This window comes from Cnephaeus nilssonii (assembly GCF_951640355.1).
Source record: "Cnephaeus nilssonii genome assembly, chromosome: 7".
Classification (NCBI taxonomy): Eukaryota; Metazoa; Chordata; class Mammalia; order Chiroptera; family Vespertilionidae; genus Cnephaeus; species Cnephaeus nilssonii.
In genome coordinates, this window is record NC_137078.1 from 20705056 (window position 1) to 20728460 (window position 23405).

Consider the following 23405-nt stretch of genomic DNA (forward strand, 5'->3'; position numbering starts at 1 on the left):
AGATATAATTTGGTATGCTTGCTCTAAAAATTATTATGTATTAGTAGTCCTCTTTCTTATAAGAATATCAGTATTGCATAGTTTGAATAATAATATTATTTTAAAATTTGCTAAGAAGTTTGCTTTAAAAGAAACGAACTATGATAAGATGGTCAGATACGCTGCACTAAAAAGGTTTCTTATTTGTGGGCCAGCTCACTCTATGTAGACAGAGTTCTCTGCACCGAAGGTAAAGGAGGAGCATAATTTAGTTTTAAAAAGATCTGGTTCCAAGGCTTGGTGTGGGAGGAGGTGGTCAAGAGAGTGGTACAGCATTCTAGAAATACTAAGGTCTTTGTGCAATTGATTTAATGGGTTTTGATTGGCAACATTCTTAAAAATGTTAGAATGAAGTTTTATCCAAAATAGGCTTTCCTTAAACTACCTTGTTCAATTGTCATAACACTCTCTTGATGTAACCTTAATAAAAAAAAAAAATTATAGCTGGTTTATGTACCATTTTACCAATTATTTTTTCTTTTTTAACAGAAATCTTGGAGGCTGGTATTAAAGGAACTTCCGAATCACTTAAAGGCGTGAAACGAAAAAAGATTGTAGCTGAGAATCACCTGAAAAAAATACCAAAATCTCCCCTGAGAAATCCTCTTCAGGCAAAACATAAACAAAATACAGAAGAGTCACCTCTCACTGTTCTTCAGAGTACTTCAGAGTCTCACAAAAAACAGAATCACAGTCCTGTAAAAAATGGAAAGCAGTTTACTAAACAAAATGGAGAAACACTTGGGATGATTGGCGAGGCTGCCAAGTCCGAAGACCCTGTCTCCCCAAAGAAGCCCTTGTTTCTGCAGCATCCATCAGAACTGCGTAGGTGGAGCTCGGAAGGCTCTGACCCCAAGTCAAATTTCCTCCATGGAAAATGTGACTCTAGTTCTTTGTCAAGTAAAACCAGGACTGACCATAGTGAATGTATCTCCTCTAATTGTAGTCCTACTTCCTCCTCATATGCAAACACCGCATTCGATGTCTTACTGAAAGCAATGGAGCCAGAACTGAATACCTTGTCACAAAAGAGCTCATCTTGTGCAGTTAAGATAGAAAAACTAAGACCAAATAAAACTGTACAAATCCCCTCTCAATTACAAAACAGCTCAATAGATGCCCCACATCAGACTTCGCAAGAATTTGTTTCTGAATCAGTGTCTTCTTGTACCTCATACACAGTGCATGTGTCTGCTGCTCAGAAGAATGGGCAAGCATCGGTTCAGTCAATTTCTCATTCATATAATCCACATGAACACTTTGTTTCTAAATCTAACCAACAAAATCAACAGCTTCCAGCTTCTGCAGGTTTCACAAAACCACTGACAAACCTACACAGTCAAGAGAACCCCAGGCTTGAACAGGTGTATCAGATAGCAGTGACATCATCTGTAGGTCTAACTTCACCTTCCAGTAGAACTCAGGTTACTCCTCAAAACCAGCACATGGATTCTGCTTTGCCCATGTCAATAAGTCCAGCCCACTCTACACAGTCACCCCCGACACCAGTGTATAATTCAACTCCTATCGCCTCTGTTGTGAATCACAGCGTAGAGCAAATGTGCAATCTACTTCTGAAAGATCAGAAGCCAAAAAAGCAAGGAAAATATATTTGCGAGTATTGCAATAGAGCTTGTGCAAAGCCGAGTGTGCTTCTAAAGCACATCCGCTCCCACACTGGAGAGCGGCCTTATCCCTGTGTGACCTGTGGATTTTCATTTAAGACTAAAAGTAATCTATACAAGCACAAAAAATCCCATGCACATACTATCAAACTGGGTCTTGTCTTGCAGCCAGATGCTGGTGGTTTGTTCTCTTCACACGAGTCCCCCAAAGCACTTAGTATCCATTCAGATGCAGAAGATAGCGGGGACAGCGATGACGAGAGCGCTGCTGATGAAAGACAGAATGAGCCAGGCTCCGTGGACCTGCAGCCTGGGCAGTTAATGAAAATGATATCAAATTCTGAAGTTTTACCAAAATCAAGTTCCATTCCAAGCAATCTAGATCATGTGGTAGGTGACGTTTTACTGCACGACAAAGCCTCAGAATCACAAACTGTGACAGAGTTACCAAAAGTCGTGGTCCACCCTGTCAATGTGACCCCTTTGAGAGTTGACAGCCCAAAGTTTACGGATTGTAAGCCTGAACTTTCTAGTGCACAGAAACAGAAGGACCTTCAGGTTACTAGTGTACGGTCACATTCATCCTGGACGTCCTCCGTGGAGACTGATGAAAAGTCCCGTCAGAAAGGGGACATGAGTCAGCCAGAGGCAAAGCAAGAATCCCACGTAGGAACAGTACATGCCCAACTACAAAGGCAGCAGGCTACCGATTGCTCCCAAGAGCAACAAGGCAAACTTCTGAGTCCTCGAAGTTTAGGAAGTACAGATTCTGGTTACTTTTCACGGTCTGAAAGTGCAGATCAGACAGCGAGTCCACCAGCCCCCTTCACCAGAACATTACCTTCTATGGAACAAGACTCAAGTAAGAATAATGGGCTCTCTGCACCTCGTGCTAGTCCACCAGCACTTTCTACAGGGCCAACAGGTGAAAAAGCACTGATTTTACCGGGTCAGATGCGCCCACCTTTGGCAACAAAAACACTTGAAGAACGGATATCAAAGCTTATCTCAGACAATGAAGCCTTGGTAGATGATAAGCAGTTGGATAGTGTGAAGCCACGGAGAACCTCTCTTTCACGACGAGGAAGTATCGATTCCCCCAAATCATACATATTTAAGGATTCTTTCCAGTTTGATTTAAAACCAATGGGACGGAGAACAAGTTCAAGCTCTGATATACCAAAGTCCCCTTTCACCCCTACTGAGAAATCAAAGCAAGTGTTTCTTCTGTCTGTACCTTCCCTTGACTGTTTACCTATTACGAGAAGTAATTCTGTGCCTACCACAGGTTTTTCAGCAGTACCTACAAACATAATACCTCCCCCTCATCCACTGAGAGGAAGTCAGTCATTTGATGACAAAATTGGCGCTCTCTGTGATGATGTCTTTGTATCAGGACCTAGCACTTCTGTGCCCCAGAGTGGACATCCCCGAACCCTTGTCAGACAGGCAGCAGTAGAAGACTCTTCAGCAAGTGAAAACCAGGTGCTGGGTACTGGGCAGTCCTTGGAGGAGAGCTATCAGGGATGCAGTGCCACAAACGAAACTGGGACAGCAAGGAATAAGTCCCTGGCTCCCGGCTCACATGTAGAGAAAAAGAAGTCTCATCAAGGGCGAGGGACAATGTTTGAGTGTGAAACTTGTAGAAACAGGTATAGAAAACTGGAAAATTTTGAAAATCATAAGAAATTTTACTGTTCAGAATTACACGGACCAAAAACGAAGGTAGCTGTGAGAGAACCTGAACACAGCCCTGTGCCCAGCAGCACACAACCCCAGATTCTGCACTACAGAGTGGCTGGTTCCACGGGGGCCTGGGAACAGACGCCCCAGATCAGGAAAAGGAGGAAAATGAAAAGTGTTGGAGATGATGATGAAGTTCAGCAAAATGAAAGTGGAGTTTCTCCAAAAAGCTCTGAAGGCCTTCAGTTTCACAATACTCTGGGCTCTGCTTCCAGTTTGCCTAAGCATACTGTTGTCTTAACAAGTGAGCAGCAGCATCGAAATATTCAGTTGCAAAGCCCCCAAATACAGCTCATTGGCAGAGGCCCTGACCAGATCATGGATCCAAAGCTGTCTACCATCATGGAACAACAGGTAGGTTCAGCGGCCCAGGACAAGGCAGAGTTGAAGAGACATGGAGCTGGGATCTCAGTCATCCAGCACACCAACTCACTGAGCAGACCCAGTTCGCTTGACAAGCCTGAGTCTCCAGCTTCTTTCCAGGAACTCAGTAGAACAGTGAAGGTTGGGTCCCTGAAAGTGATAGGAATTTCCCAAGAGGAAGGTCACCCTTCTCAGAACACATCTCATCCTCAACAGCCTGCACTATTAGATGTTCTTCGAGCAGAATTTCAGGAAGGTTCAAGAAAGATTTCCAGTGAACGGCATGTGTTAGGACAGCCCTCAAGACTTGTTCGGCAGCTCAGCATCCAAGTCCCAGAAATTCTGGTCACAGAAGAGCCAGATCGGGACCTTGGAACCCAAGGTCCTGATCAGGAAAAATCAGACAAGTTCAGTTGGCCTCAGCGTAGTGAAACGTTGTCAAAGCTGCCGACAGAGAAACTGCCACCCAAAAAGAAGAGGCTCCGTCTTGCTGAGATAGAGCATTCCTCGACCGAGTCCAGCTTTGATTCCACTCTTTCCAGGAGTCTGAGTAAGGAGAGTAGTTTATCTCACGCCTCAAGTTTCTCAGCTTCGTTAGATGTAGAGGACGTTTCTAAAACCGAGGCCTCCCCCCAATTCTCTTTCCTCAATAAAACAGAGTTCCTCATGATCCCAGCTGGCTCTCATACACTGAGCATTCCTGGGGCTCACCGGGAAATGAGGCGAGCTGCCTCAGAACAGATTAGTTGCATGCCAACATCCATGGAGGTCTCTGATTTCAGAAGTAAGTCATTCGACTGCGGAAGCATAACTCCACCTCAGGCAACGCCACTTGTTGACTTGCAGCCTTCGGCGTCCCCTTCTGGCACGGGCGTGAGCGGACATGTGCCCCTCTTAGAAAGAAGGAGGGGCCCACTGATACGGCAGATATCTTTAAACATTGCTCCAGAAAGTCACCTGTCTCCTGGGAACCCGTCATCTTTCCAAACTATAGCTATTCCTGGTGTGAATGCATTGCCACTTCAGGGGCCTCAGCTCACTAATACATCCTTAGCCGAGTTTCCCACAAATACTATGCACACCCAGACTCAAGTTAAGGATCTGCAAACACAGTCTTCAAATTCCAACTCTACTAGCATCTTTCCTGTTCAACAGCTTTTTGGTCTTAAATTATTAAATCAAATCCATGCACCCCTTAGCCACCAAAACACACAGATGTCTCTGCAGGTGTCTGCACAGAGTGTCAAACCAGATGCAAATCCCAGTGTGTGTGTATCTTCCAAAAGTGAGGATTGCTTTGCTCCCAAGTACCAACTGCAGTGTCAGACTTTCACTTCAAGCCTGTCTTGCTCTTCTGATCTTGTCCATTCTCTGCCAAAGCAAGTTCTTTCAAATCCAGTTGGGGCTGATCATCGAATGAATTCATTAGCATTATCAACTGAAGGAGTAGATTCCATAGCTGCTTCATGTCTTCCACCGCCACTGAAGCCTGGGCCGCTTGGTGGTCAGGTGCAGGAGGTGCCGACATCGTTTGCGCTGCCTGTGCAGCTGCAGAGTAGCGTTCCAGGGTACTGCTTTGCCACAGTCACACCTCTGCCACAAATCCTTGTGACCCAGGATCTGTCTAGTCAGCCCGTTTGCCAGGCTAATTGTAGTGTGGTGCCAATCAGTGAAGAACAAAATTCCCAGCCAAAATTGCAGAAAGTTAACCAGAATGCTTTGCCAAACCCAGAGGAAGAACTTGTTTGTGAAAATGTTTTTTCAGAGATGGGCCAAAATTCTTTTCTATCAGAATCCTTGCCTGAAACTCAGAAAATGTCTATTGGTAGACTTTCCCCCCAACAAGAATCTTCAGCTTCTAGTAAAAGGATGCTTTCCCCAGCAAATAGTCTGGACATTGCTATGGAAAAGCACCAAAAGCGAGCTAAAGATGAATATGGAGCTGTTTGTGCAACAGATATTAGACCATTCGAACTGTTGAGTTCAAGAGCTAATGAAGTTAATAAGCAGAAGAAACCTGTGTTAGTGAGGCAGGTTTGTACTACAGAGCCCCTTGATGGTGTGACATTGGAACAGGGTACTTCTTCTCAACCTGAAATTAGTAGTGAGGCTATTAATTTGACAGATGTTTTACCAGCAGATAATTTGTCATCAGGGCACTCTAAGTCTGTAGTTATAGAACCTATAAAGGAGTTGCAAGAATTTGAAAACATCAAGTCATCCACATCATTAACTCATTCACCCATTTCTTCAGAAAATACCCACATTTCTCCTTTGGAATGTGTAGACAATAACCAAGAAAGGAAGTCTTCTGAGGTTAAAAGTCAAGGTGACAAATTGAACATCCAAGAACAAAATCAACCTACAACCACCACTCTTTCAGGGTTGGAAGCCGGAGACACGCAGCAGCTGTCTTTTCCCAGCCTGAAGACCACAACCAGCTTTACATGGTGTTACCTGCTGAGACAGAAAACATTGCATCTGCCTCAGACCGACCAGAAAACTTCAGCCTATACTGACTGGACAGTGAGCGACAATAATCCAAATCCACTTGGTTTGCCTACAAAAGTTGCTCTTTCCCTCCTTAATTCAAAACAGAAGATTGGAAAATCACTGTATTGTCAAGCAATAACCACCCGTTCCAAATCAGATTTATTGGTCTATTCAAGCAAGTGGAAAAGCAACTTAAGCAAGGTACTCGAAATGTTATTTATCTTTAAAAATAGTTTATGCAAATGAGTTTTAACATGTCTTAATGCCTTTAAATTCTTTAATTAGAAGTTGTGAATGACACATTGAGCTTCATGAGTGTGTAGTTATTTGAAAGAAAGGATGATGAGTATGCTCCAGGAGTTATATTGATAAGGGTTAGCTGGAGTCCTTTCTACTTTGAGACATTTTGAAAATTATAACTTGCCCTGAGTACTTTTATTTTTCTCAGATGAATATTTAAATATTTACTTAATGGTACAGTAATCATGGTCATCTTCCTCCTACATGAAGGTTTTATTTTTATTAAGTAGGAGGAGATTATGTTTATGCTTTACCCTTACTAATGCAGGGGAACAGAGGTGTGAGTAATTGAAAATTGTTATATATCATTTTGAAATATAAGCAGACAGCCATTCTACAGTTCTCAGAATCATCTTAGTGCTAGAAAGGATTCCTAACATAACTAACTCATACACTTGATAATTACTTGATTTGTTCAAGATTTATAGAGGAAGGTGGAATCAGTCTTACTAGAGTTGTTGGCTTTATAAAATAAGAAAAATAATTTAAGTGATTAAGGATAGATGGATCAATAGATAAATGGGTAGATAGAGTATTGTGTTGGACTCTGAACATTCAGAATTGTACTTTAAGTCCTTGACCTCTGCAGGTTCACAAGCATATAATACAGGATCATGAATTAGGGAAATATGCTCATCAATAGGAAAATACCATAGTTCAGTATTATAATAGAAGTATGTACAACTTTAAAAGAAGGAAGTCTCTGATACTACCACTAGGTTGAGGAGTATTCCAAAAGACTGTAGCTGAGTTTTGTTTTGTTTTTTAAGGGATTTTTTTTTTTAGGCAAATAAGAATGAGAAATTTTGATAGTCTGATGAATGACATGGAAGTGAGAAGGAACTGGGTTCATTTAAAGAACTGTGAGGAGTCTGTCATGACTAGAAGGTGTTGTAAGTTTGAAACGGTGATATACTTCAAAGTTGGAAGTGTAGGTAAAAACCAAAGAATATGTATGGTGGTGGAGAGCTATTGATACTTTCTCAGTGAAGGAGGGTGTATCCAAACCATTCAGAATTTAATGTTTAAATGCTCAGACTCTACTCTAGATGTACTAAATAAGAATCTTGGAAGAGGAGACCTGATCATGAGACTTTAAACAGAGCTTCATGTATATTCCTGAAGTGCCTTTGAACAGTGGCTTTTCTTCAGTACCAAGTGCCTTGGTAGAAATGCCTCTGGAAATGCACATAATCCAGATTTGGAACTAGGAGAGAGCTCAGCTAGAAGGTGTGGAGATTTTTCACTGTGCAGGTGTAATTAATGAGATTGCTGAGGGAACACGTAAAGGGAAAGGGCCTAGAATGGATTAGAGAATCACTACTATGTAAAGGGTTTGAATGGCTGAAGCAAGTCCACATAAGAAACTAAAAGAGATTGTTAATAGAGGAAGGAGGAGAGCTATGAGAAAGTGGTATCACGCAGATCAAGGAAGAAGGTATTTCAAGGAAAGCTGTTTAAGCTGAGAGGTCAAATAAATGTGAAGACTAAGACGGTGTTCGGACTGAGCAATTCTAATACCACTGGAAACTTGAGTCAAATGGGAAAGTGGCTATGGAGGATTGGTTAGCTCTTGGGTTGACTGTTAATTCACAACCCAAGTGTTAATAATGTGCTTATAATTCAAAATGGAAAAGAACGGATAAATGCTAAAGTAAAAGGATTACTAAGAGAAACAAGGTGTCACCAACATATAATGCCATGGGTGGTCAAGGATATAAAGAAAAAGGAAATGGTAAGCACTTTAGCTTTTAGCTCTTTGGTAACTGGTAAATAAATAGTAACCAGATTTTGATAGTAAGAAAGTGAGCAAAAAAAAAAAAAAATAGAAAGTGAGCAAAAGTTAGGTGGGAATTAGGATGTCCGTTAAAGGTATAAAGTCAAGGCAAGGTGTGTGTGTATATTTCAAGTGGTGGGGAAACATGTTTACCAGGAAAAGAAAAGGAGATGGTTGATTTTTACCTGTCAGGTGTGTGGCATTACCTCTTCATACAGCCTTTTTGAGAAACTCAGTCCAGCAGCTTTACTTTATTTCTGGTTTTATAATAGCAGGGGCTTTCCAGGGTCCTCTTTCTGAGGCCACAGAGGCCCTCTGTCCGTGATCACTTACTATTGAGTCATTTTGGTACGATAGATAACTGTCCACATGGTGATGTAATTTGTAAAGCAGGTTTGTAACAAAGAGGCCCTTCATTGGAAAGTTGTGCCTTGGAATTGGCCAGGGAGTTGGAGTTTAAGCCTTTGCTGTTAACACTTGACCTTGGACAATGACTATATAATCTCTTTGTGCTGCCTGCCTCCCAGACATGTGAGAGTGGAATGGGGTGAGGACCGAGGAAACTTGTGAATGGTGCGGTTGTATAGAGTTATAATTAAGGTGGTGTTACCATAATGTTTCTATAGAAGAGTGCACAGTGTAATCATTTTGAGTTCATTACCTTTCTCTAGAGATTTCATTATTATCAAGCCAAAACCTAACCCATTTCTGTGTCTCATAGTTCTCAGTACTCAGGAATTTTGGAGAAGATACAGAGAGGAAACATGATTATGGTTTAAATTAAGAAGGGAAAGAATAAAATATTGGGAAGTGGGGCTTAACTGCTTTAAATTAGCAGTTCATTGAATTTGAAGGGGATTTAGGCATATTTCTTGGTAATATAAGACATTATTATACCAAAAGGGGTGACTAGCTCTTTGCCATCTCCAAAGTATAAACTCTGAGAAATACAATTAAATTGCAGTATGAGTGGTTAGTTAGATATAAGAAGAAATATTTAACCCTAACAGGTTTGGCTCAGTCAGTGGATAGAGCGTCGGCCTGTGGACTCAAGGGTCCCAGGTTGGATTCAGGTCAAGGGCATGTACCTTGGTTTCGGGCACATTCCCAGTAGGGGGTGTGCAGGAGGCAGCTGATTGATGTTTCTCTCTCATCGATCTTTCTAACTCTCTATCCCTCTCCCTTCCTCTCTGTAAAAAAATAAAATATATTTTTTAAAAAAAGAAGAAATATTTAGTCTATTAAAAAGGTTCCTATTAAACTCATGTTGTGCCAGAGTAGATGGTTGTAAAGCCTTCATTTTGGGGTGTCAGTGGACTGTGGTAGGATTTTAAAATAGTATGAGACTTATCAGTTTGCTATGATTTACCACAGATATATTAAAGATGAGGGAGGAGATAAAGCAGATAACCTTTAACCTCTTACTTCCTTGGAATGCATTTCCTGAAGTTAACTGTGTACACTGTTTTTTTTCCAAGTGAAACATTAGCGTGTTTGTGTTTTCAGTTTTATTAAATTAGTTTCTCTTTTTTTTTTCCTTCCAGAGAGCATTAGGTAATCAAAAGTCCACAGTAGTTGAATTCAGCAATAAAGATGCCTCTGAAATTAACAGTGAGCAAGATAAAGAAAATTCCTTAATCAAAAGTGAACCAAGAAGAATTAAAATATTTGATGGAGGGCAAGTACAAATTTTACTTCTTAAATGTACATTTAAACTTACTTTTTAAATGTACATTTGCTTTCATGTGAATAAAGAATTATCAGTGCCAATTTTACATAAAGATTGTAAGGTATCTCAGCTTATTAAAAGAATCTTCATGGCAAAATATATATTTAGTATTATGTAAAATAATTCCACTTTGTTCAAGGAAGTAAGAACTATTTAGGAAGGAAACATTGTAGATCCTAGGAAGCAGCTAAGAACAAAGTTTTCAGAGTGAACCTTGAGGTTCACATTGATTTATAATAAAGAATGACTTGGAATACCTGCTCTTAAGAGAGATGAACTTATTGCCTATTGGATGTTTCTGTGTATTTGGTTTTGAGAAACCCAAAAGGTAAAAGTCAATTGTAGTTATTGTGAAGCTCAGAAAAATTTCATTATTTATACTTGTTGTGATTGAATTTAAAAGTTTAAAAGAATACTTTTAAACCCAGTGACTTAAAAGAAGAAATATTTTTAAATTAAGTCTAGTGTTGATGAATAAGGTTGTTTGGTTAGAATTAGCTATTAGAATATTGAGTGTTGATGTGAAAAGCTGGAATATCGTGTTACTGTACATGCATAAAATTTATATTGCTTGAATCTAAAAATTGTGCCTTGTTTTATTTTTTAGGTTGAATTTTAATTATCAATATTTTCTGAGAGATATAGTATCCAATTTCCCTATTCTTTTTTCTTTCTTTAAATTAGATATAAATCAAATGAAGAGTATGTATATGTCCGAGGCAGGGGAAGAGGAAAGTACATTTGTGAAGAATGTGGAATACGTTGTAAGAAACCTAGTATGTTAAAGAAACATATACGAACCCACACAGATGTCCGCCCCTACCACTGCACTTACTGTAACTTCTCCTTTAAGACGAAAGGTATGAGATGACATTCCTTCATGGTTCTTTTTTATATGCATTGAGCTAGTTGCACTAAGAAGCAACTTTATATATTCTTTGACCAATGATGCAGTAGCTTAAATGGGACTAATATTAATTATATCCTGTCAACATTGTAGCTTTTTTTCTTTATGTTTTTGGACCTCTTGGGGGGAAAAAAGTTTTAATTACATGCTTTTAGAATATATATTTAGTAAAAATAACATTTTAAAAGGAGCACCTGCCTTCTTTTATTTTACTCCCCAAATTACAGTTGAATAGTATGATGACTAAGGCATTTTCAAAAATACTTAATTTGGGGCTGAAGAAGAAAAATAAATTTTCATGATTACAATTTTCTTGATTACTTAGGTGTTAAGAGATTGGAAACACTTTAAGTAATAATTGCATTAAACTTATGATTACATTCATGTTTTATTATCTGATTTTAGGCATGCAGCCATTTCTTTTCATGATTTTTTTTAACCCAAAATCTGTTGAATTTCAGCTTCAAAAATTTTCTAACTTTTGTACTCTTCAATGTTTATAGAACTCATAACTAGTCATTAAAATTATATTTAGTACTCTTTCTGAATTCTTTATACAAGGTGGGGCAAAAGTAGGTTTACAGTTGTTCTTATGGAAAATAATACAATAATTAATAAGTAATACACAAATAAACTCTGTTTCGTGTACTCACAAACTATAAACCTACTTTTGCCCCACCTTGTATGTTACTTAAATTATAAGCCTTTATTATAAATAAGGTAATTTTACCTTCTACAAATTTTCTGGTGCATATAATGAATACACTACTATAAAATGTTTACTTTCTCCATTAGGCCTCTTGTTCATGAATCATTATGTGAAAATTTGTTACTTAAAAATTGTAATTTTATGTAACACCCTTTAAAAAGTAAGAATCTTTCTAAAACAATGCAATTATAAAATTATCTGTCTGAAAGGATTATATCTGTAAAAAATATTTAATTGATAATTTTTTACAGAATCAATTTTTATCTCTTTGGAGTTAGCATTTGCTTTGCTTTTTTATTGGTTGTCTTTGCAGCTTTTGTCTTAAAAATTGATTACCTCTTTAGCAAAATTTACTACATTGCTTGACTAGTATCTATTGGCACTTAAAGAGAGTTATAATATGTAGCATCTAAGTAGCTTCAAAGTAGTTCTTAAATGCCAATAGTATCTGAAATAAGAATGATAAAATAAAAAAAATTCTTCAGATAGCCTTAAATATTTCTAAAAAGTTTCACGAAATCATGAGGAGTTGGGGGAAACAGTAATTCTATAATCCTTTGGTTGTGATGTTGATCCTTCTGGAAGTGGAGGGAGGGTTTCGGGATGATTTTTCTGGTCCTGTGTGAGGTTTAAATAGGATAAAGTACTTTGATCTTTAACCCAATGTATTGCTTTTTTTCACTGGTTTTAATTCTATGATTAAGAAACACCCATTAATTTCTATTATCAGATCAGAACACTAGTAATGGGACAATATAACTAATAAAAAAATTACCAAGTACAGAATGATGTTACCAATAAAGAGAATCAAAGTCTAATATGAAATAGGTTTTTCTAATAGGAGGGAAAGGAATTAGGATATTAAAAATAAGTATATTCATAAAATAAGATCAAGAAAGGAAGGAAAACTTAGTTGTGGAAAAGCAAATGAGACTATAGAGATTTCTTGGCAAAGAAGAATATTATGAATCACCAAGTATTAATCTTAGTGAAATAACTCAAAACAACATAATGTGCAATTTTAGATAAATGTTTATTAAACGGTAGACAGAGCGTAATGACCCTGAGAAGTGGTCATTGTATGTTAGCACTGTTCATGTCTCTCATTTCTCTAATATGCCGCATATCTGAATTCACATTAAATTTTTTGTTTTGTCAGATAATTTATAGGAATTATGTGCTTAATATTTATTTGAAGAAAGCTACCCTAGCTATTGTGACTGGTAAAGAAAATATTAGAAATTCAATATTTCCCTATTCTTGCCATGACGATCAGTTTCCCTGGTAGCAGATTAGGCTGTAGATTTTGCCCTACTTTCATTTACTTTTATTTCTTAGCCAGTTTAACTCTACTTATTGAACGTGTCTGGTTATTAAGCAAAAGTAATAGTGATGAAATAACATGAGCTATACATGTATATGCAAAGAGAGCAAAATACTACCAAGGGAATGATCTGCAGTGTTAGAAATTGATGCTTCTGGTGGTAACACTTAGAAATCTATCCTCCATCATTTGTGCTCATAGTTTATTTATGAGTACATTCTCAGAATAATTTATTTGCTTTCACTATTCTGTTTTAAAGGTCAGTCAACAGGAGCTATACAGTGAGCTTGCATCTCTGTAGGAGCTAGTTCCATGTATATGATAGAAAGCTTGACTCTATTGATAGCTATAGGAACCCAGAAACTAAATATCTCATACTTTCCAGAGGATTTAGATGAATGTTTATTAAATTTGTTGATAATTTTATCTATTAAATTAATGCACAAAGTTTATAGCATTGCTAGGGGATATTTGCATTTTAATATGCATATTTAAATGCAAATTGTTTTGTTTATTTAAAATTATTTAAGAAATTGGTTAATAGTAATAGCTCAAGCTATGAGAAAATTTGCTTATTAAAAACTTATATTCCCCAATATGCCTAGTTACAATTATACATTAACTTTTTAGAAGTTTTTAACTTTTGGCTATCTATTTAAAGAATAAAAACATTTGAAAGGAAATTATTAGTGGACCTTGTATCTGGGTAATATTTTTATTGTACTAGAAAGTATTTTGACTTATAAGTGGAAATTTCAGCCAATTAACATGGCCAAACCATTTTTTATAACTTTTTAATGTGAAAATTCTAAAGCATACAAAGAAGTAGAGATTTGTATAATAAACACTGATATGCCCATCATTTAAAATAATTATTGACACTGTCATATTTGCTTTATATTTTATTTTTAAATGTATTTAAAGTAAATGTCAGATGTGACCAACCTATTTAAGCCAGGTAGTTATCTCTGGAATCATAGAGCTAGGCAGAGTTTGATGAATCCTAGACGTTATCTGACCTGGGCACCCTCTTACACTTGAACCCCTGATGCACTAAGCTATGGGATGTGGTGCATACTATCTAGTGCAACAATTGGCTTGAACAAGTGTGACCAGTTTCATGGACTTAGTGCATTTTTAATGGAATCAAGGCTCTGTAAATATAGCAATTTTGCAGGTCCTTCAACTATTGCAAGCCCAATACCTAGACTGATGATTCAGACATTTTTAGCTCTTCTAAAAACTTATTCTCAAATGCTAATTTGCCCTGCTTACCAAACTCAGTATGTAGATATTTATTTTCTCAAAGGAGATGATTTTCCCATTATGGCAGTTTTGTGTGTGTGTGTGTGTGTGTGTGTGTGTGTGTGTGTGTGGTCTTCTGCTTGGTATCCCCAGAGGAATCTGAGCTCTTCCCCTGCACTAATGATCGCCTCGGGCAAGATGCCCGGTGGTTCCCACTTACCCTGGTAATACTTACAGAGGTCCATACACCAGCTGCCTGAGGAAACACTCCTTTGGAGATACTACTGTAAGACTTGTAGTCAATATGGTGAAGTGAACTTAATGTAGGGCATTTTTTCTTAGGTTCCAAACACTCAGAATTACTGTTTATAATGTAATAACAACCAAATATAGTTTCTAATAGTCAAGCTCGAAATTGAAAAAGGCTCATTCCTAGGTACCAAAAATAAAAAAGAAATTCCAAGATAGCATGTTGAACAGATGCTTTAAAAAAAAAAAAGCCCATAGGAACATCAAAGCCAGATATATGCCTACAGACTTGGAGTTTTAATGCTGGTGCTGAAGTGGCATTCAAGACCTCTGAAATAAGCCTGGCTCCCCTGTCCAGTGACTGTGGACCATGTTGGGGGAAAGCTACCTGCTGAAAAGCAAAACCCTATACCTATGCCAAAACAAAACAAAACAAGGTCCAGAATCAGTGGTATGAAGCCATTTAGGTCGCAGGCAGAAGCAATTGGAAAATTAACCCAAAGAAGACATTATTCAAAGTAGGAGAGTCAGATTTGAAAAAGAGAAACTATTACTAATAAATAACAAGGTTTCTACAACATATAGACACCAATATTTTCTTTTTCCAAACTTTAATCATTGAAATTGTATGACCACAACCTGTACTTTCACTTGAAATAGGAATGGAATTTGCCAGTGTTGACAAATGCAATAGCAAAATAATACTATGTAAGCTTAGTAAACATTCTTTTCCCTTAAGGAAATCTGACAAAACACATGAAGTCCAAGACACATAGCAAGAAATGTGTGGATTTAGGCGTCTCAGTAGGTTTAATAGATGAACAAGATACAGAAGAATCAGGTAAGGCTTTATTCCATATTTTTCATAAATGCTATTTATAATGTACTATTTTTTGCATCCATATTCTTCTTCCCATTCCCACTGATACTGCTTAGTTTCTATTTTCATTATACTATGCGATAGACTCCTCAGTTTGCTCATCTCTGATTTGTCTTCCTTCTTTTCCATCTACCCCACCGAAGTCCAATTAATCTTCCTGAAGCATGTGTCTGATCATATTACTCCTCTGCCTCAAGTCTTTATTAGTTTTTATTTGCCTACCAGATAAAGTATGAGCCACTTGACTTTATAACCTCTAAGTCCTTCTTCACCCTTCTTTCTCCTTTTTTTCTTTTACCTACCCTAATGCTTGGATTTCCTGCTTACCTGTCATTGATTCAGCCCTCCCTGCACCCTGCCCTCACTCCCCACACAAACCTGGCTCCAGTCTGCATTGGTCGAAGTCTTCCATTCTTTCAAGATCTGCTCATACCACTGTGTCACAAAGCCTTCTCTGATTTTCCCTTCCCACACTACTTTTGGGGGAAGCAATTTTTCCCTTCTCTGAACTCCTAAAATATTTTAGTTTTCCTCCTGAAAGTACTGAATCCTTTTCTGCCTCATTTTGTGATGATTGACGTGCTTACCTTACCTCCCCCCTGAAACTGTTGAGCGTACGTGAGCAGAATCAATGACCGAATAATCTTTGCTTCACCCACAGCCATTAGCGGAGTGCCTGCCTCCTAGTAGCTGCTCCAGAAATATTTGTGGAATAAAACATTTGCTTGCTTCCCAAAGTGTTTTTTATTTTGGAAAAGTTAACCAGTTGTTTTCTTAACAATGTTAACTCAACAAATGAAAGTATTTATCTTTAATCAACTTTGAAGCAAAGTAAACCTGATTATCTGTTTTGACCAATCACAGGATAGAATTATCCTTTCCTAAGACATTTTTAAACCCAAGAAATTAACAAAAGAAAAAAGTTGTCCTACTGCTTTTTTTGAAAAATGTCCTAAACATTTACCTGCTTGCTTGTTTTATTTAATGAACATTAATTTGATATAGATAAATTTTCCAAAGGAAAAAAAGATGAGGACATCATTGAAAATATAGGTAACAAACCAAATGCATCTAATTCCACTTGACAATCAGTAACACACTGAATGAATCAGTCTGAATTTATTTCCAAATATGCTAGAAAAGGGACTCACATCTTAAGTGGTACAGTTGAAATTACGTAATATGTAAGCATGGGAAAGGATTGCCTTTAAACCTTTTTTTGAGAATAAACTGATGTATTCTTAAAAGAAGAAAAAGATAATCATAACAAATTTAGGACAATATGGAGCTTTTTAGGATTTATGTACAATTTGGTGCTTTGATACATATTGAGGATGGCAAAGTTAGGATTAAAAATACATAACCAATTAACATGTGTAACTTTTTTGTCTGAGGAACATATTTATTAAAAGCTGATTTTTCCTCAGCTTTATTGAAATATAACTGACATAAATCCCTGTATAAGGTTAGGATGTGCAGCACAATTGTTTAACTTAAATACATATTGTGAAATGGTCATCACAAGAAGTTTATTTATAATTCATCATCTCTTATAGATATAACAAAAAGAGAAAGCAAATAGCTCTCTTAACAACTTTGATATATACCATGTAGCATTATTAACTATAGTTATCATGTTGTACTTCTAGTACTTCTCATATAATTGGAACTTTGTACCTTTTGACCACCTTTTCTCCAATTCCTTCCCCCCTCACCTCCTGCCTCTGGTAACCACAAACCTGATCTCTTTTTCTATGGGTTTGTTTTTTTATTTGGGGGCTTTTTGGTATTTTTAATTCCATATATAAAAGCTAATTTTTTAATTGCTAGGAATTTAACTGTGTGTCGGTGTCTTTGTTTAATTCTGTGACAGTGTCTCTATTATGTTGAGCATTTCAGAACTAAAAAGCTAGGAAAAAAGGGTAACAGTTTCAGCAAGTATATTTATTACCCACAGAAGAGAAAAGGCATAGATGTTGCAATATGAAATACTGATGCCTGAACATATGTAAATGTGAAAGGTATTATTATTATTATTATATATACTCTTATATGTTCTACTTCTTCAAGAAGAGGGATCTTACAAAAAACTAGAGGCCCGGTGCACGGATTTAAGCCCTCTCACAATCCGGGACCCCTAGGGGGATGTCAGACTGCCTGTTTCAACCTGATCCCCACAGACCAGGCTGAGGGACCCCACTGGTGCACCGGGCCTCTAGTATGCATATGAGCTCTTTGGTTAATCTCTTCCTGCCCTCCCCGTTCCCCCCTTCCCTCTGAGATTCATTAGTCTATTCCATGTTTCTATGCCTGTGTGTTGAGTGTCTGCCCCCTGGTGGTCAGTGTGCGTCATAGCTACTGGTTGGACGGTCACGTAGGCTTTTATATATATACTAGAGGCCCAGTGTGTGAAATTCGTGCATGGGTAGGGTCCCTAGGCCTGGCTGGCAATGAGGGCCAATCGGGGCCTTCTGGCTGCCTACCTTCCCCAGCTGCAGGCTGCTGGCCGGGGCCTTCCTTCGTTTCACGCCACCCCCTGAGTGCTACCAGAGGGGAGGACAGGGATATCATTGTGTTTACAGCTCTGTCTCCAGCACCTTAGGATTGTGCCTAGCAACTAGTGATAACAGTAAATAATTATTGATTGAATGTATGACTGGGAACAAATGACCTACAGTCTGTCAGGAAATAATTCAAGATTATTTTTAGAATTTGATATATTAGTTATCCATTAACTTCCTTTACTAAAATCAAATGGTGACTATAATACAATATTTAATGCCTTCACTTACAAATAGTGTTTGCATGATATGGCCAAAGTCAATATAGGTATTGTTAAAGTAGTGCAGGCATTTGTTTGGTAATTTCTTATTTTTTGGTCATTGGCTTAGAAGACTAGAAGATAATTTAAGTTTTCTGATTATTCTGTTTTTGCATCCTCAATAATGATCTCTCCAGATTGATAAAATTTGTTCCTTTTTTTTTTTTTCCAGTAGTTCCAGAGAAGAAAAGTTTATTCCCTTTCAGATTCCTTCCTTTATCTATTTAGCACTCCAGCACTGCTTAATAGGTGTGGTCATGCCCCCAAGAGCTCCTCGCCCTCGCCTTGAGGTTGGAGCTTGCTCTGACTTGGCACGGTTCACCTCCCAAGCCTGGGATCAGGGAGGGAGCCGTGACAGCCTAGTTGGTTGCAGAAGGGTGACTAAGTGTGTCCCAGACGACAGGGAAGGAAGTTACTTATTCACACATTGTTTTATTTCAAAAGGTATCAATGAGGGGATAGGATAAAGGAAGGCAGGTATTCTGGACTTGTTTGAGCAAATGTCCAGAGGTTGGACAAGAATAGGACATTAAAAGTGTAAATGGCACAGGCTGAGGAAGTTGGACAGGGCACACCCTGGCACAGTGGTTTCCCATCCTATGCATGGGAAACGATCATTGTAGGTTTCAGCTATACTCACATCTCCTTAGATATAGCCAGTCTCTGCCATGGCAGTTTATCAATTTCTTGATATAAACTCATAATAATGTCTTGATAGAAAATCATTATCTCTTAGGTATGATTTTTCTAGTATTTGTATTCTTGTAAACATTCAGGGATATACAGTGTTCCTTTTTTTAAAGAAAGCCTGAGTTTTTCATGTGTATTATTTAAAGCTATTTCTTTTAGGCCCATATATTTCTGATTTTTAATCCAGATTATTTTCTCAAATGTTTTTTGAAACAAGGAAATAAATGATAATCTGTGACCCTGGAATTTTCACTGTTTTATTTTGTGGTGGGAATTTAGACAATAATGACTAAAAGAAACACGATTTCATTAAGTTATATTCACCACCAACAAAAATAAATAATACCATAGAGAAAAAAATCTTTGTCTGGAATGGTGTTTTTATAAACAAAGTCCATTCTTCACTCTCCCCCAGATAGAGTTTACAAGTTTGGGTGGAAAGTCTGGTGCGACTTTCTACCTCACTCTTCATTTATTAAGTTAGCGGGCATTACTCCCCCTGGAATTAATTTCTACTCTGGCCCAGCATCACTGTGGTATAGTTTTCTTCATAGAATAAACTATCATGAAAGATAAGGACTTGATTTATTTCTACTTCAATATTTCCATATGTCTTAAAACATTGCCCTTATTAACTCTATAAAGACACTAAAGGATTAGCAACATGTTATGAAGTGTTCAATTTTACTATCAATTTCATTTTCTAAGAAAAAATACACATCTATACTAATAAAAGGGTAATATGACCAGAAGACCTTCTGGACAAAGCCATGGTGGCAGGGCAGAGGCAGTTAGGGGCGATCAGGCCAGGAGGGGAGAGCAGTTGGAGGTGATCAGGCCAGCGGGGGTGGGGGGGCAGTTGGGGATGAGCAGGCCGGCCGGGGGGGGGGCAGTTGGGTGCGAGCAGGCCGGCACGGGGGGCAGTTGGGGGCAATCAGGCCTGCAGGCAGAGTGGTTAGGGGCGATGAGGCAGGCAGGCATGTGAGCGGTTAGGAGCCAGCAGTTCCGGATTGCAAGAGGGATGTCTGACTGTCAGTTTAGGCCCGTTCCCACAGTGATTGGGCCTAAACCGGCAGCTGGACATCCCCCGAGGAGTCCCAGATTGGAGAGGGTGCAGGCCGGGCTGAGGGATACCCCCCTCCCCCTGTGCACGAATTTCATGCACCGGGTCACTGGTTTTTTTATAAGTAGGTATAGTAATAGATGAAGTGGCTGGCTTTTAACCTTTTGCACTCGGATGTCGAGTGTGACTCGAAACGGTTAGCATTAGAATAAAGGAATCGAGAAAAAGCAAGCGAGTGCAAAGGGTTAAAAAATTAGAAGGGAGAAAATATTTTTAAGTTTACAGTTTTAAGTTTTGAAATATGTGTCTGCTAGGAGGACAAAGCTTTGGAGTACAGAGGCTGGTCATTTTCAGGTGACCTTGTATGCTGGTTCTTCTCCCTGTGTGCTCCTTGCCCATGGGAGTTTCTGCCTCCCTGCTCACGAGGCACACTCACCATCTATAATCAGGTGCATGGCAGCGTCTCTTCTGAGACTTCAGCCGCCACATGGGATCCTCTCCATACTGAAGTTCCTGCCTGACAACATATTCTCCATTTTCTTAGCCCAGTAAGCGAAAATAAGTGGTAGAATTGCATTGGGCAATATAGGGTCTTTTGACACATAACTTGCTGTTATGGTGAACAGTTTTCTCAAATGCTTTTGTGGCAACCTGGGGTCATGAGGTCATTTCTCATATTTTGTGTTAGATTACACAAACCTGACCTTCAGCCCTCCTCACAGTACACTCCTGGAAGTCACACTAAGATTCCATTTGGTGCATTGTCCTCAGTCAAAATTTAGGAACATGCTAATAAGGTGCCGCAGCAGTTATCACAGTTTACTTCCCAACCTGCATCCCAAAAGGGTAGTGATTGCAGCAGCTTTTTGGATGCCTTTGTTATGCCTCCACAAGTGCACTTAATTTCATAAGGGACGTGGTCTAGCCACGTGAAAAGTGAGAGTCTAAAATAATTAAGAAAACTATGGACAGAATATCTTTTACCACCGAGTTATTTTTAGACAGTTGAAATTTGTCCTTTAATTATGCCAGTAGGTTACAGATACCATTTAAATAATACAGAATCATTAAAGAAAAATAAGTAGCCAAATTCAGGAGCCATGTGTCTTTTAGGAAACCAGTACTGTAAAACATCAAGTCTTGAATTGCATGAAAACTTGTGACACTGTCTTCGCTGGACACTGAATAAAATTCCTACGTAGCTTTGCTAGCCACACTTCCCATTCCACATTTAAAATGTGGTGGGAGTTTCAGCGATGGAGTCCTGCAGCACCTTCTGAAGAACTGGTGGATTTGACACATTTGTGTGACAGTCATACATCCAGTCAACTAACGAGATTACAGGAACTTGCTGCATGTATTTAAATTTTTATTATCTCAGACATCCGGGGAATGGGTAAATCTTTTCAAAGAAAAGAAAACAAAACAAAAGAAACACACCACCAGCAGGGTATTATCTGGGAGACAGGATTCTTAATCTAGTCTCTGCCAGACTTTGCACAACAGCACCCAGAAACCTAAGGACAGTGCTTTTAGGCTTCTAGGATAAATTTGGGGGTGGTCATTTAATTGATCTTTTCTGTAGCACACACATAATCATCACCAAGAAATTTCATCTCTGAGCTTTCAGTCATTCAACAAATTCATTAAATGCTCACCAAAGGCCAGAGAGAATTGCTACACAGTATCCCATCATAATGTTTATTTTGTAAACATTACCATTTGGTAATGTCTTGGTCAGCTTATGGCTTAAGTCTTTTTATGCTGCATTTTTATTTAGTTATTACTTTATATCTGCCTTGTTTTATTGTTACCAAAGGTTTACTCCAGATTTATTTCTATATAACTTCAATACTTCTTTTCCTGGCATTGTCTACAGTCTTTCCTTTTTTTAAGGATCCTAAACTCATTCTCCACTGTACCAACCACACAATACCCAGGATGTCATTCATCAGCATAATGTGCAAGTTCCCTGGTGATAAAGAGTGCTTATTAGAGGTCAGTGTGCAAGTTGTATGATGAAGGGCCAGAAGACTCAGAAGACCCTTGGTCTTTTTACTGCTTCATTACCTTTGGCAACAGCGGACTGTATGGCTGTCTACTTTTTCCTTTAGCAGATGAGTTCCTGTTCTAATTTTTAAATGGACTAAATTTAGAGACATTAGGAAATGTTTATTTTGAATTAAGTGGAGGGAATTAGACATTTTTCTAAGCCAGCCATTGAAGTCTGTACATTTTGGCATTTAAAAGAAGTTTCCGTTTAGTTTAAAACTGGCAACTCAAGCTGTAATTATAGTATGTGCTTATGAAATCCTTCCAGCCCAGCTGCACATATCCTGTATTCTTGCCATGAAAAATTATATAGTCTGGTGAATTTTTTCCCGTGTTCTTGGGGAATTAGGAAAACTTTTTCCTTTTCACTTTTTGTGTCAAAAATCATATTGCCAGCTATTTACTTTTCATGCCTTGATCCAGAGAATGTTTTTGTCAACAGAATGCAGACTTCAAAACAAGGAATGTTAATAATGTGCCTTCAACTGTCAAATTGAGAGAGCCATTCAATACGGCAGAATAACTGGAAACATTATTCTTGATAATGTGTAAGATGATGATCTTAGATCACAGGATTTAAAGTCTCCATCACACTGGCCCTTAAAAATAATCTAAGTGATGTTTCTAAAACATCTAAGTAAAAGCTGTAGAATGTATTTTTATGTAGAATGGGTTTTTATGGAAAACTATTATTATTCCTTTTAAGAAAAATGTTCATGCACAATATGAAACAGTAATAGATAGGCCTTAGGAGTTGTAGTTAAAATAAAGTATTATATCATTAATGAATGGCACATATGTGATAGTCTTATGGTTTACTTCCTAAAGTGAAAAACATTAAACTCTGGCCCATTATTCTTAATGATGTTTTCATCTTTAAAAAAAAAACAAAGAAACATTACTCCAGCAGTTTACATGCTTTTAAAAAGTTATTTTTCTCAGGTTGCTTTTTTTTAAATCTGGATTTCAAAGTAATATTTCTAGACAGATGAGAAAAACAAAAACAAGCAAACTACAACAAAGAATGCCAGGGCTGGGAGCTGGGAGCTGAGGGCAGGGGCTGGGAGCTGGGGCTGGGGACTGGGGGCTGGGGTAGGGGCCGGGAGCTGGGGGCTGGGGTAGAGGCCGGGAGCTGGGGGCAGGGGCTAGGGCTGTGGTAGGGGCAGGGGTTGGGCTGGGGTAGGGGCTGGGACAGAGGCTGGGGTAGGGGCTAGGGCTGGAGTAGGGGCTGGGAGCTGGGGTAAGGGCTGGGGCTGGGGTACGGGCTAAGGCTGGAGTAAGAGCTGGGGCTGGGGGCAGGGGCTGGGGTAGGGGCTGGGAGCTGGGGTAGGGGCTGGGCAGGGGCTGTGGCTGGGGTAAGGGCTGGGGCTGGGCTAGGGGCTGGGGCTGGGGGCAG

The 23405-nt window shown here is 38.6% G+C and overlaps 1 protein-coding gene across 4 annotated transcripts in view; it reads left to right on the forward strand.

Annotated features, from left to right (window-relative positions):
• The window catches only part of HIVEP1 (HIVEP zinc finger 1), a 164533-nt gene that overhangs the window by 125662 nt on the left and 15466 nt on the right, over positions 1-23405 (forward strand). For all 4 annotated transcript variants that reach the window (XM_079776587.1, XM_079776589.1, XM_079776588.1 and 1 more), the window contains exons 4-7: positions 529-6464; positions 9885-10018; positions 10754-10929; positions 15243-15344. In XM_079776587.1, coding sequence (XP_079632713.1) covers positions 529-6464; positions 9885-10018; positions 10754-10929; positions 15243-15344 — 6348 coding nt within the window. The remainder of the gene's footprint in view (positions 1-528; positions 6465-9884; positions 10019-10753; positions 10930-15242; positions 15345-23405) is intronic.